Source organism: Scomber japonicus, chromosome 1 (genome assembly GCF_027409825.1).
Source record: "Scomber japonicus isolate fScoJap1 chromosome 1, fScoJap1.pri, whole genome shotgun sequence".
NCBI lineage: Eukaryota > Metazoa > Chordata > Actinopteri > Scombriformes > Scombridae > Scomber > Scomber japonicus.
Window position 1 is genome coordinate 16090927 of NC_070578.1, and position 16077 is coordinate 16107003.

General features: G+C 38.0%; 2 protein-coding genes across 2 annotated transcripts in view; one reads left to right on the forward strand and one right to left on the reverse strand.

Annotated features, from left to right (window-relative positions):
• Positions 1 to 16077, reverse strand: part of cry5 (cryptochrome circadian regulator 5) — an 85386-nt gene that overhangs the window by 50034 nt on the left and 19275 nt on the right. The gene's annotated exons all lie outside the window — the stretch shown is intronic.
• LOC128359297 (FERM domain-containing protein 5-like) overlaps positions 1 to 16077 on the forward strand; it is a 70370-nt gene that overhangs the window by 43930 nt on the left and 10363 nt on the right. Inside the window, exons 2-5 of the mRNA XM_053319769.1 lie at positions 9342 to 9446; positions 11171 to 11213; positions 11383 to 11461; positions 15178 to 15275. Coding sequence (XP_053175744.1) covers positions 9342 to 9446; positions 11171 to 11213; positions 11383 to 11461; positions 15178 to 15275 — 325 coding nt within the window. The remainder of the gene's footprint in view (positions 1 to 9341; positions 9447 to 11170; positions 11214 to 11382; positions 11462 to 15177; positions 15276 to 16077) is intronic.

Below are 16077 nucleotides of genomic sequence, written 5' to 3' on the forward strand. Positions count from 1 at the left end.
AGCCCTGGCCAGGCAGAGAAAGCGGCGTGCTGTTGCTGACGCTCCAGTAAGGACCGCAGTGATCATTTGGCCCCAGTCTGGGTTATTTCCATTCCTCCGTTTATCACTTTTATTATAGCTGTGATGAAACGTAGCGCGTGCTTCCATAAAGCACTTATGGGCCTCTGCTTGTTTAATATATTCCTCTCTCACTGACAGGCCAGCACTAATCACATTTACCCATGAGTCACTGTGGTTAATATCATGGCTGCTGCACACACCGTGTATCAGTATTCTTTAACCCAGAATAAACATATTACATACATGAACACTGTGACTGCTACCGGTATGTCTGCTGTGACAACCACCAACCACCTTTACTGCTACTGCTACTGCCAAAACAATTTCACTATCTACTGACTCGACTTTCCCCAACTTGACACAAGAACTTTGTTATAATCTATTGATGCAACCTTCGATTTTCTGTTTTATATCTGGGCAATTTCATTAAGTTAAACAGAGTATCCTTCTCCCATTAACATCCTCCATTTCTTCCTATGGCCAGATGGGAAGGTCTTTGACTAAATGTGTCATTGTCCAGGTCTACCCCAATATCTTATCCTACATGGAGTGGAATGGAGTTTTGAGTATTGTGGACATTGTGGACATTGTGGACAGCCCAGACATGTTGCAACCCACCCATAGTAACCAGAGTTCATGAGTATTGGTGAGGATTGGAATGTAGGTTGAATGGTAAATAGAAAAGTTTCCAATTCAGGCTCAGCTCCCTCCTCACCACAGGTGTCCACTACAATGACTGCAACAATCCTCTTATCACATACATACAATTAATTATCTTTGTGCATCATTCTTCCTGGATTTTATATAATGTATATGAAAATATATATATAAAATCCAGGAAGAACTATATATATATATATATATATATATATCCTCTTATCACACATGTGTGTGTGTGTGTGTGTGTGTGTGTGTGTGTGTGTGTGTGTGTATGTATGTATGTATGTATGTATGTATATATATATATATATATATATATATATATATATATATATATATAAATCCAGGAAGATATCCTTCTGCTGATTCTTGAATCCCCTGAGCCCCTGGCTTATACTGAAAATACACTTTGTTCAATATGTCCCAGCTTTAAATCAGTGTTTGTGACTGTTCCAAACACCTAGGATCCTTTTGTCTACATCCCTCAGTTCAGTTGTATCCAGAAGATGTTAAGACTGTATTCTTGGGGAACCCGCATCTGTTATTTAGCAGACTCTGCAGTTATTTAGCCCTTGGCCTGTAATCTACTTGCACATATCCAGGACCTGCACAAGCACACACACAACATGAAGAAAACAAGGCCTCCAGGTCAGCCATTTGTCTTGATCAGGGAGGACCAGCAAAATCAAATAGCAGACTTTAATGATTTCCCCATGAACTGAATGGAAGCTGACAAGGTAATCATCATGGCCCCAGCTCATTTATTTTTGTCAAAGGTCTCAGTATGGTTGATATAATTTAAATAATCTGCTAAATAAATACCCCATGCTCATGAAAGACAGTTCAAGATAAAAGAACGTCAATGTCAGTAATATTGTATCAGCCTAAATGGCATGTAGTGCATACGCCAAAGTCCAATTTTGCATGTAGGTGATGTACTAATCACCTACATGCAAGTGACATCATATAATATGATTTTCCTTTTATAATGTGAATTTGGGCTTTGGGTGGATGGCTAGATGATCAGCTGGCAAAAAGCTACAAAGCAACAGGAGAGCACTGTTTAACACCAATGACTGGACATTTTTACCATCAAGTGCAGGCATTTTAATAGAGATTTTCAGTCATGTCTAGCATTTTTTGACATTTTTACAGAATTTTAGAGTTTTAAATCAAACTATGATCTTTCTCTAATGCTAACCAAGTCATTTTTGTGTGTGTAAACCTTACCAAAAGTGGTTTGTGCCTTAACCCAACCAATGGTGTTAAATGACACATGCAAAAGTAAAAAATGTGGTGTTAAATTGGCATATCACCTGAATGCAAAATTTTACTTTGGAGTATGCTCTGCATGCAATTTGAAAGTGTAAATTTGTGTTATGTGTATGCAGATTGTGAGACCAGGATGATTTTATACTTTAGTATACTTTTACTAATTAGACAACATTTGCAAAGTGTGATATGTGTATCTTCAGCTGAGGAAGCTGCACACTCAGTGTTTCCCACAGGACAGGCATCTATTTGTGGTGGTGTGGTCCTCAGCTCATTTTTGATTCTCCCCAAATGAGAAAATGATCGCTCCCCCTCACAGTTTGTCACCGGCAACGTAAGGAACATCCTCAAAGCCACATAAACATTAGGGAAGACTAACTGCAGGCCAAACTTCAACATGGGTTTCAGCATATTTGAGGGTGACTTGTCTGTTTCAGCCAACATGAAGGATCGGAACTGCAGACACTTAAAACACGCTGTTCCGCCTACGGGACGGACCGGAAGTTGAGAGGTAGCGACAAGTTCTTCTGAATGTTTTAAACACCAACCCTTAAACATATATATTCATGTCGTACATTGTTACATTGAAAGCTTAGATTCTCCTGATTCATTCAAGACCACTCATGAATTATATGGTTGCTCACAGCTGTAATAGTATTAGCGGTTAGCTCGGCTAGCCACTCCGCTAAAGTAAGCTAACAGCTATAATGCTACATACCTTCAAAGTCTTCTCTTTATCCACAACGATCATCTTATGACTCAGGACTTTCTGTACAGCTCGCCAAGTATCCATTCTGGTGAAATATGAAATCCATTTCCATAAAACCGAAATATTTTCCTCAATATGTCCATGTATTTAGTCCAACACGTAAGGAAACAGACACGGAACAAACCATATAGGGTCCCTTTCCCGACACTGCATCTGTGGGACACGTGACTGTTTTGTTTACGTCCTTGAACTCCTCCTGTTTCATACACACCACACACCAGCAGGTAGCCTCTAGCAAAGACATATGTCTATGTCTATCTTCGTCTGTCTAACTTCTTTATCTTCTTCTTTATCTTCTTCTTCTTCTTCTGGCCGACCAGGTGAATTAAGTGCGTCTTCTTTGGTTTTATTGCCGCCACCTACTGCCCCGGAATTGTAACGACGAGTTACATTCACAGACAGAGTCCCATTATTATGCTTTTATGAGCGAGGTCGAGCGAGCCAAAAGCCGAAAAATCTATTCGTGGCGGACGTAATTCTTTCGTGGCGGGCCGCCACGAAAGAATGAATGTGTGGGAAACACTGACACTGTATGAGTGTGAAAAGCAGTTGGTGAACGCAGTTTCTAATCTAATTTTAACTAATCTTACATGCCTTCAGAGGGCCTAAAGAGACCTGTGGTTCAGTATGGGCATAGATGCTTGACTTGTAGTGAAACATGAAAACAATTTAGTTGGCCATTTGCCGGAAATATACCCTCAGGAAAACAGGCTGACATTAATATCATTAATAGTTCCATTTCTCTGCAACGTAATGCGATTAGATGACAGTAAGTAATGTTTAAATCACACTTTGTTTACTCTGAAATGTGATAAATAAATAAATAATACATCTAATTTTAATGCCCAAATATTATGGCTGCATTGTAGTACTCAGTATGGCTGTCACATGAAATCTATGCCTCTTTTTTGATAATTTTTTGTCTTTTTAACAAAAAAACTCAACACAAAACACACCTTACCGGAAACAGTCTGGCCAGATAATTGCAAGTGACACAGTATAGTGCACAATGGGGTACAACATAATGAATTTGTTAAACCGAAGTCCCTGTGTTGATTAAAAAACATATATTCCAATGTAAAACTTAACATATAAATTCTGTACTATATGGCCAGTAATCAATAGCAGGTTATTTAATTTCCAGATATCCTGATTTGCTTTATAATAAAAAGTGTTAATCCAACGACAGCAGGGATCTCATTATTTCCCCCACAGCAATAAAACCCGAGGGATAAAAAACAGTGAAAGAAGCAATTCCCACACTGAAATCACATGACCATAAACCACAAAATAGATCTGCAGTTTATCTACTCAAAAACAATGAAATAGTGCTTTAAATACTAACGTATAGCATTTCCTCCCTGTAGCCACTAGTGTATTGCAGCTTGGCTCTGGGTTTACATCTCATAAGGCTCCTGAAGAACACTTAACTTCAGATCAATAATGATTCGGCCTTAGAGCTCGCCTATGTGTCCCAGTGGAGCCCTGGTCAGCCTACTGAAGTTCAGTGTGTCTCATCAGTGTGCAACACAACACCACATACTGTATACATTATAAGAGTTTGGTCAGCTGCCTATGGGCTGCTTTGTTCTCTTGCTGTTTCTGTCCAGGCAGATAATGAGCACAGAACAAAGTTAGTGTGCTTCGATCTCTGCGTTACAAACTGCATCAGAGTGCAGACTCAGGTAAATTACCAGGAGCAATATGATAATCTCCACTCATTGTAATGCACAATAGAAGACTGTAGATCAGAAGCTCTTTATTAAATCAAGCCTAAAATCTGTTGTTCATGACTCCAGTGTACTGTAAAAACTATGAATGCTTACATTATGCTGTTGCTATTAAAAGTACTGCAGCTTGTTTGTGTGTTCCAGGATTCTTCATGAATGGTTTCAACTAATTCATTTCATTCCATTTTTTTTATTTGTGTTGGACTGAGATAAATCATCCTGCCTTTCTGTTGTTGTTTCATAACTACTAACTTGGACATGGCTCATCAGTAACATCTTACACACACACACACACACACACACACACACACACACACACACACACACACACACACACACACACACACACACTACATGGGAGTACAGACAGACAGACAGACACACGCACACACTTCGGAATGGCGCATAGAAACACACAGGTGCACGCATAGGAGGAAACACACAGAAACAACATGATTAATTGGGATGGCTTTTTTGGGCATCACAGTAGCTTACACCACAGTGGACAGCAGATGGAGGGAGTGGGAGGTACAGACTCTGAAATGTTGTGGATCTGGAGATTTCACAGGTGTACCACAGACATTTATAATAGAGCAAGAAGGATTGAGGCTCACTGTGTGTGTGTGTGTGTGTGTCTGCGTGTGTTCATGGATGTGTGTGCTTCCAATTTTGCTGCTGGGCTAGTCAGCAGGCCTGTCCTGGTGAGTCAGGGTGTATGTTGTGACAGTGACATACAGACACACTGACAGAGGAGATAGAGGTTCAGCCCTGTGCATCCTGGGAAACGTCTGGCCAGTGCACAACTTGACACAACTGGACCTGATAGGATAAGTTTAGTTTGTGGTTTGATGTGGGTTGGTCTCTGCTTCAAAGATTCTATGTTAAAGACTAGATTCAGATGTGTATCATTAATGAATTGCCTTCAGTCATGTTGACAGATTCATGTTGTGCAAACAGCATTTCTTTTCAAAGATCCCAAGCTTCAGTGTAAATTTATGTCATATTTTGGATTTGAATATTTTACTCTGTGTGAGATATACTGCAGATTCATTGAAGTGCTTTCAACTTTGTTCATTGTTTATGATCTAACTTTGAATCATCTTACAGGTGAATATAAATAATATTAGATATATGTTAGTTTAAACTATTACAAAGTGAAAAGGCTTAAGCTTAATAATAGTGGAAACATGCCCATGGTAGTTTCTTGGAGCCCAAGGTGATGTATTCAAAAGTTTTGTTTTATTCAATCAATAGTCCAATATCCAAATAAATTCAGTTTACTATTATGTAAAAACTTGAAATTCTCACATTTGAAGAGCTGCAATCAGCAATTTAGTAAGTAGCTCTACCAAGGACAGTGCAATATTAATCTCAATCATTTTACCTCAGGCCATTTCCTTTGCTTGGCCAATTGTTGGTTATGCACATTGTTGAAAGCCTCTCCTGTAGTTGGATAACTTCAAATCTGCCATCATTTTTCAACTCACAGTCATCAACTCCTGGGGTGTGCTCTTGAGTTATGAACTTGGGAAAGGTTTAATCCAATCCAAACAGAGGTGATCTTATTCTCAAGTGCCCTGACAATAGTAACATGTAACCTAAAGGGTGTTGAGATTTATTGTGATAGTGACATAGATGTGCATACAGCCTTCAACACAGAGATTCTGTTTTTTAATGATACAATGAGCAGGCTTTGGATCTCAAAATTGCTCATAATGCAGCTATTTCCATGTCTTCTCTTTTTGATTGTTGTACTGGGGCAGATTCATCAATGTCTTACTGTTCAGGCTTATTCTCTCTCTCTCCTCTCTTGGTTTTCTGTCTCTCTTTATTATTTGGTTTTGTCTCTACCTTCTCTTTCCCCTTTTCTGTTCTCATATATCTGCCTTTGACTTTCTCTGACTGTGCAGTTTTGTGTCACTTATGTGAATGCAGTGTCTCTTCTTAATGGCACTGTAGGATATTTTATAGTGCTCTTTTCCACTATAGGAAGAAAAAACTTTATTATTTAAGTACTGTATAGTGTCCTCCATTACTGTAACTATCACAGCGGATGACGTCACTATAACAATAAGTAAAATATATATTCAACACGATGGGAATTTAATGTTAGCATGTCCAATTCCACTGCACTGTAAAAGTGGTTCTCTGTACATCTTCTAGCAATGTGTAGCTGAATCAGATCAGAGGCAAACTTCAGAGAGAATAAACATTCATGGATTATGCTATGGCCCAGTATTATGCGCAGGCGAACCATAGCTCTACAGCCTCATTAAAGTTCTGCAAAACTTCCTGTTCTCCTAGAAGTGGTGATACAGTGAACTCACTGAATCGCAAGAAGACATATTGGATCCATTCTCTTAGCACAGTTGAACCCTTGGGCCTTAATGAACTGAATTGGTTATGCCTCCTTTAATTCATGATATATGCTTTTCTACAGAACTAAGCTATAAGCTATATATTCTGAATTGAACTGAAGAAAATCTGCCCCTTTTTTTGTGCACCAAACATGGAATTACAGTATCTTCAACACATCCTCATCCTTCAACACTCTCACTACCCCTGAACAATTCAGGACTATGATGTTAAATTACCTCATTACGCAATTGTTTTCATGGAGTATTGTCCTCCTCTGATCTATTTAACCCTACTCATTTTGTGTTTAACTGTGTATCTCAACATCATTGCAAATGAGAGAAACCTCAATGATTTTTGAGACTTAAATAAGTTTGAACGAATGAACATGCAACCTACCCTTTGTGCTGGAATTTTTATAACACAAAGATATACTCACTTTATTGACGAAAGGAACATCTAACACCTGCTTATTCAAGCAATTGTCCGATCAGCCAATCATGTGGCAGCAGCGAATTGCATAAAATCATGCAAATACAGGTTAGGAGCTTACAGTAGAGCGAAAAAACATACCATGAGCAGCAGTTCTGCAGACAAAAATGCCTTGATGAGAGAGGTCAGAGGAGAATTGCCGGACTGGTTTGAGCTGACAGGAAGGCTATGGTAACTCAGATTATGGAAAAGCATCTCAAAATGCACAACATGTCGAATCTTGAGGCCACAACAGTAGAAGACCTCAGGGTTTCCACTCCCGTCAGTCAAGAACTGAAATCTGAGGCTACAGTGGGCACAGGCTCACCAAGACTGGACAGCTGTAGACTGGAAAAAAGGTAGCCTCATCTGATGAATCTCAATTTTTGCTGAGACCCGCAGATGGTATAGGGTCAGGGTCACAGTATTATTACTGGCCATGTGTATCCCTTTATGGCCTTTATGGCAATTTACCAGTTTTCTGATGGCTACTTCCAGTATTATAAAACATAATGTCACAAGGCAAAAATCGTCTCAAACTGGTTTCATGAGCATGACAATGCATTTAGTGTACTTCAGTGGTCTCCCACGTAACCAGATCTGAATCCAGTAAAACACATTTGCGTTGTGGTAGAATGAGAAATTCAGCATGAATGTGCAAGTGACAAATGTGCAAACATTATGTGATACAATCTTGTCTCAAAGGAATGTTTTCAAAATCATGCCACAAAGAATTGAGTCTTCTTTGAGAGCAAAGGGAGGCTCTACCCTGTGTTAGTATGGTGTTCCTAATAAAGTGCTCAGTGAGTGTTACAGTATTCTTGTCTGTCCATGTATATGGGTGGGACACCTGAATATTGGCTCAGCTACTTCTGGCCTTGTGTCAGTAAGTAGGTTTGAAATCACATTCAACCTTTCCCCCAATGATAATGTGCCTATTATAGGTTGACTGTTTGTCCACTCTGAACCTGTTTGATACAGTTTTTGGCTTAGATGACTTAGCTGAGCTGTAGTCTGCATCCTGGATATGTGCCTACTCACCTTTGGTGTATGACTACACAATTGAGGGGACTGTTACTGTCATATGACACAGGGTCATAGTTGAGAGTTAAATTTGGCTAGCTTTGGAACAACTAAAGAATTACTGGCTCATGTTTTGTTATGTGTTCATTGGCAGCCTTGATGCTATCTACCTGATTGTTGCAGCAAATCCTAAATTATGACTCTATTAAAATATATTTTAATGAGTCCTCTGGGGTAGATGCAGCTTTATGTAAGGGCTCTGCTAATTCTCAGCTAGCTACTAGCCAGAACAGCAGGCCTGCTCCTCTTACACTCACTGCCACACCTGACAGTACATTTTAATTTAGCTGAACAACTCATATGATTTTAGTTATTTTATTAAACTAATAGCTAACCTAAAATGTAAACATTGTATTTCCAGGTACTTTGATGATACAAAAAAGATTTTTGTACTGCATTGCATGACAAGGGCTTCTCCTCCTTTTGAGCGTGCCTCTTCCTTTGCCTACACCTTGTCTTGCTGCTTTTCCAGGTCCTTTTCTGCAGCAGACATTTCTCAAAGCTTTCACAGATGGCTGCTGCCTCAATATGAATATTTGATAGCCCTCATATATCTCCCTTGAGGGTAGTGAAATATTAAAACACTTTCTGGTGGCCGTTTTGACTTCTCAGTTCCCCAAAAATGGACTCCCTGATGAGAATGGAAAAACAATGTTTTGATGTGACACTGTCTACATGTTTTCAAATGGAATTTAGAAATTAATTTGATCATGTAACATTGCTTGCTGTTATTCCTAAGCATGGTGTTCTCATTTATGCACCATTCATCTGCTGGGTATTCATTAACTCTGTGAATATGCAAATGTTACGTGGGACAGAATGAGGTGGCTGCAGACTCCTGTAAAAAGAGTAAAGTTGCCATTTTCTCATTCCTTCCCTTTTTAAATGTCTTTCAATAGCAAGCACATTATACTTAGTTTGTCATGTTCTGTCTCTTTCAGCGGGATGCCAAGGGACAGTACCTGTTTGACCTCATCTGCCACCATCTCAACCTGCTGGAGAAAGATTACTTTGGCATTAGATATGTTGACCCAGACAAGCAGAGGGTAAGTATTCATTTATAATGATACATAAATTGTAGTTGAATCCAATGGTGTCTCTGTGCTACATGGTGATTCATGATTTGGTCTCTTCTCCTTTCTTCTGTTCTCTCTCCTTTTTTTTACATTTATTCAACTAACCCTGTGCACAGCCATTACATTGAATCCAAACTCACAGCCTCTCTGTCCTTGTCTATCTTTCCCCATTCTTCTCTGTTTTTCTATTGACAGTGAAACTAAATTAAAAGGGGAAACTGCTTTGTTAAACACTGAAGTGTTATAATAAAAACAATTGTTTGTAATGTAGATTTCATAAGGTTACATAGTAAAGCTACACAGTCAACATCAACAGTTCAGATCAGCTTTTGGTCAAGCAAATTAAGCAAATCAAATGTATGTAATTTAATTTCTATAAGGAATAACAAATATGTTGAAAAGTTATTTGTATCATTGCTCACTCCAATAAAAAAAATATGAGAAAAAAGAGATCAGCTTTTGGTATTTGGAAAGTAACTTTAATTTACCTTTTTTTAGTATTTGTGAACACAAATGATTAATTAGTTTCCTAGAATTAATACCTGGTGCACACATCTATTTAATTTGTTACCTTGAATTAGCTAATCATTTCTGCACACAAATGACCACAACAGAAACGTATTCACATCCCATAAAATACATTTAGATATGCCAATATGGCAATACAGAATTGTATTTAATGGGTAATACTCAATTTTGAAGATGATAACATTACCCAAAAGCAAATTTTAAAATGCCCAAGGAAACAATTTGTGAAGATGATGCAAGGAAAAGAAACCATCTGTGGCCACTGTCTATAAAAAGCTCTGTAACTGTTTGTACTGTACATTGTTCCAGTCAGTTTTCACTATCTCTGCACTGCCTGGTAGAGCAGATTAACCATTAAGTCTCAGAGGTCTCATTGACAGACACTTTTCTCAGAAGCTCTTTAGTGTAAATTCTAGGTCTAACTGGTCTAATTTGTCATATTTCTACTATATAGATATACAGGCAGGTAGGTAAGCTTGTAGGTAAGCTGAACTCAGTGTTTGTTAATCACGCATTCTTGAACAGTGTTACACCTGCTGTTGAGGCTTTATAGGGTTTTGCAGATTGTCTTTGTTATAGTAGTGAAACCAGCTACCAGCTTGTGTCCTTCCTCTCAGCAGATGATTGAAGGTGACTGCTCTGTGAGACCAAAGTTTTTCATTATTCATTTAAGTTGTAGATAATGAAGACTTTAGCCACAATGTCACAGTTTCTGTTAAGACTCTATTTCGATAACTTTTTAAGTTTTTGAATATGTCTAATTGACCCTTATCACTGTCTCTCTCAATAAATGTTCACTTCCTTAGTGCATCTACTTAGTGGTAATTTCTTGAGAAAGTTAACACAGTTGCTGAAAAAGTTTATTATTGTGCGTGCGTTATTATCAGCATTTCATCTTCTCGTTGATTAGAGCCAGTTTTCAACTCATGATGTTTACAGAGAACAGCCCTCTCTTGATTATCTTACAGCTTTCTTTCCTCTCCTCTCTGCATGGTGACTGTGTTGGAGAGAGTCTAAATAAACAGAAGGGAAGGAGATGGGAGTAATTTCAGTGTGCCTCCTAGCTATAGATTACAAGTCATGCTAAGACACTGAGAAGTCAGACCCCAGACTTACAGTTAGCAGCTAAACATTCAGGTCTTCACTTCTCTTTCTCTCCCTTTCAGCATTGGTTGGAGTTTACAAAGTCAATTTCCAAACAAATGAAATGTAAGTATTTCGTTTAACATGATTGATCAGTTTGTCTTTTGGTTGAATCCACTTCCAAGTTGTCCAAATTCGACCAAAAAAAGAGAAAGGAAAAAAATTGCAAAATAAAAAGATTGAAACACATTAGAAATATGACAATACAAGATTTGAAATCTTCTTTTTTTCACAGCCCAGCCTCCATTCACCATGTGTTTGCGTGTCAAGTTTTACCCACCTGACCCTGCTGCCCTGAGAGAGGAAATCACCAGGTAAGTTTTTGAGATAGCGCTGTTCGCTGCACCTTGGTAGTGTGGAGTTAGGTCTCAGGATCACTACGGGTACATCTGAAGTCTTTTATTTGATCTTTCCTCGCTCTTCGCCTGAACTGGAAGTCGTTCTGATCAGCCATTTTGAAGGCCATCTCCAAGGTCTTATGTCTGCTGTGAGGAGCAAGGACTGAGGAGCGAGGAGGATCTCTGAGGAGCCATGATCAAGGATACATGAGATCAGACTGCTCTGATATATCATGTGTTGAGACAGATTACAAATTCAACTTAAGTGTATCACTACAAAGTTTTATATTTTGCCTCTTTTCTGATTCACTATGTAGTCTCTGATTAACAAAAGAACCATAAAAAATCTTTTCATGAATTGTTATTTTCACCATTAACTTTTATAATGGATCAAATTAAAGTAATTTAGAACCTGTCTGTCAGATGAAACATGTTTTAAAACACATTTTTATTTTACATAATTTATTGTAATTTGTATTCAGTCTAATGGGTGGCTGAAAATTCCTGAGCGTTGGGTTTGATATGAAAATGTTCTATTTTGCCTGAAACATTTATCATAATAAATCATTCCCAGTGTTCAAAAGACACTCTGATCATATTCTAGGTTATTAAATAATTAATTCGCAATCAGAATATCAATAAATACAGACGTAAATAATAATAAAATAAAATAAACACATTCTGTCAGTAGAAATAGTTCATGTGCCTCTGAGCAGAACACAGTACACAGTATAAACAGTATAAATACAGAATACATTATTCATGTGCTGTTAGTGATAACTGTGCACCTTTATTAGTATTAGCACAGTGCAGCAGTGGGCCTCAGTTGGAGAGATTAAGACAAAAGAAAAAGATGCAAGTGAAGGAAACATTGATGCAATTAAGAGACTTGAGATGTGTCCTTGCATGTCATGACTCTCTCTCCCATCAATAAACTTTGAAACCTGACAGTAGTGATATGTTGATGCATCTTCAGTTGTTTGTTTGCAGCTGAGTTTAATCATTCACTTACTACATGCAAATTGTACAAATGGCAGTAAGGGTTGAGAAATGCTTAATGGAAGTCATTAATTTGCCATGTCAGTGTGCATATGTCCTGATTGCACTCATTTAATATGGCCTTTTACAAGCCCAAACACTGTCTTGCATATAGAGTAGTTTGTCTTGCTGGAAATTTCAGACTTTGTCCAAAACACAGTGCAGAAGACAAAACCCAAAGACATTAACATTACTTGTATTTAGTTTTTATTGGACTGTCCCAATTTTAAGGACTCAAGAAATAGATTAGATGTAAGTGACTAAAGAGTTGACTATCACATAATGTCACATGATTAAAAAGGCCAGCAGAAATTCAATACTACTAACTCCTTATAGTCATTACATCATTCATCGTTATTTTTGTGAAGTCAACACAGTGTAAAGATGCTGGCATTAGCAAACTTAAATGGAAGATATAAAATGATCATAGCACATAGAGACTCATTTTATTAAACCACAAGGGATATCTCAATCCAACTGCCTTCCTGTTTATAGCCCTGTCTTCTATTAGGGCAAATCCATTTGTTGTATTATTGTATGCTTCTGAAGCCTGCTTTTATATCATTTGAAAAAAACACTATAGCTCCGTAGAGGTTTTAAAGAATAATATTTGCTTGTATATGAATTGACAATGCTTTCAGAATGTCCCATTTGAGTTTGCATATTTAAAATACTGTAAATGCATATGTGCATGTACATATACTCACATTTGCAGATGTATGTATGTAAATAACCAACCTATAAAATAATAAATAAGTATTTTACATCTCAATTTATCTTACACATGGAGGTGGCGTGCTGTGGTGCAAGTACAAAACAAAGTCCAGAAGTTTAATTTCACAGCAGTATCAAAACCTCAACATTGAACCCATTTGCAGCAGTGTTTCCCTTTTTATAAGCTGCAGTGTCATGAAGCTCCTCACCACGCTGCTGTATGTGGCATCTGACAGCTGAACAAACTGCTGTGAGGAGTGAGCCAGAGAGCGACTGAGTTCACATATCCCTGTAAATCACGTCCCTTGACTGGTTGACACGCGATGAAATATCTCATTCACAATCCAGCTTGTCTTGATGGAGCAGAGAGAGAGAGCTCCTCCGTCCTCCTACATCTGTTCTAACTGGAGGGTTTAAAAGACTAACAAATATGAAGTAGATAAGCAAAGAGTTGGAAGGTAACCAAATTTCACATAGATTTGTTTCTTGTTCTTAGCTACCAGTTGTGTTATATATATTTTCACAGCAATCCTGTTGTTGTGTTAGCTTTAGATTGATTGATTAGTGACTAGACAAGTTTGACCAATTGACCAAAAAAAAATCCATATTGGAAAGGGACTATCTTTGACTGAATTGCTGCTAATTGTTCAGCTTGAGTGTTGACTGCAGAATGTTTAGCTGACCATAAACTCTGATCAACTTGAGATAATTACATGCAAATGACCAAATTGTGTAACTTGCATATAACATACCTCCATGGCCATCAGTTAATGTCATCATCAGGCGATAACTTTGTCTAACACAAAAAGGCTCAGTGTACCTACCAACATTTTTCATAGTGATGCTTGTACTATACTATTTATTGCTTTGCTGCTTGGAGACAAGCTCAATCACAGGTCTATGAAATGAATGCTGGGTAGGAAAAACCGACATATGAGTAATCTCTGGATTTTGTGGACGAGGCTACGAGATTGAGTCGCTCCCAGTGGATGTCAGTGTGAACCAGCAATCATATTTGAAATTATTGTCAATTCTCAGAATCATTATATTTTAGCTGGAGTGATGCCTCGAGGTGTGCTGAATGTCCCGCGCCTTATGTTCCAGCCCATAACATTAGATTGCCAATCATGCCAATTCATTTAATTTTTCCTAAAGTTGAATTATACATTAATGATAAATGGCTTGTGAGTAATGGAGTTGTGTCTAGCTATGTTTATTTTACATTTGACTATGCGGCACTGTCCAGGTATTGTAGCTTATGGTTAATAACCACAAACAGCAACACAGGGCACATGCCTCACAAGCTATCATTCCATCAAACAACATTCCCAGTAATTCCTCTACTTGTATGTTCAAGATTTCTTTTAGCTTGTCATCATCACTTTTTAATCTTTTTTAACTGTTACACAATTGTTACAGGTAAGGCATCTAATGCAAATGTGTACTGTATGGAAATACACACACAGACATACATACACTAACACACAGTTGTTTACCTAATTCACTTTTGGGGTATTTCCATAGACTTATAACCCTAATATAACCATGACCACTATTTGTCTAAACCTAATCCTTACCCTAACCTTAACCCTATCCACTGACCCAAAACTCAGTGTTTTACCAATTGGAGATAAGTCTGGTTACACGCACACGCACACGCACACGCACACGCACACGCACACACACACACATAACCACAGCAAAGTCAGTCAAGCTCACTTACTACAAAGTATCATAAGTATTTCTTATCATTACAATCTCTTAGCCACACCTACAGTCTCAGTGTTTTACAGCATAATACATCTTATTGTTACACATTATTGTTAACTTGCAAACAGCCACTGTGTGTGTTGTCAAGAAATGGAAACCACTGTATATATATAGTATTGATCCTATCTAAATAATGACCCAAATCAGTTTTTCTGTGCTCCACTCCACAGATATCTCGTCTTCCTGCAGGTTAAGAGAGATCTCTACCATGGTCGTCTCCTGTGCAAGACATCAGATGCTGCTCTGTTGGCTGCCTACATATTGCAAGGTATAACTAAATGGGTTGTTCTGTCTTATATTCATTAGTATGATGATGCAAAGCCTGCAACCAGACTACTATTACTTTTTTTTTGTTTTAATACAACAAGCATAAATGTCCTTGTTCTATGAAAACATGGCAACCTTGACCAGAAAACCAAGCAGTGAAATACTGTTCTTTGCTTGGTGTAGTTTAGATAATTGTGTGGTATCCCTACACACACTGCTGTGATTGGAAAAAAATGTTTTCACTGTGATGAAAGTGATTCAGTTTTAATGTTGGCATATCCTCATGTTGGAACTTATTACAGCTGTCACAACAAATCACTGTACATGTACAAACTGTACATGATGTTAGTATACAGTATATATAATATTCATATATGTCCTGGCTTGTTCATAAACAGTTGCCAGCTGTTATTGCCAGCTGTGCATTTGTCAGGTCACAATCTGTCATACATGTACATATTTGCAAGCAGTATCTGGTCAGAGGGTTAAAGGCTCATACTACTTCCACTTTTGATTAATGGGGACCTCGGGAATCTGAATTTGTTGCTTTTATCTTGACTTGAATGTCCTCATTTTGATAACCCTGCTGGCATAAAAAAATGATTTTATTGCTTAAAAATTTAAGAGAAATGAATGAAAAAACTTGGCATATTTCCCATTGAAAGAATCTTGAAAGGTTTGCAAAAAGTTGACTGCTTGGGCTCCTTTGGGTGTCAAGCTCATCAACATGCAGAGAGGGTTGATGCATTAAGGAGCAGTTCCCATGTCTCACACCCTGCCAACCAGTCATCCTGGCAGCCTTT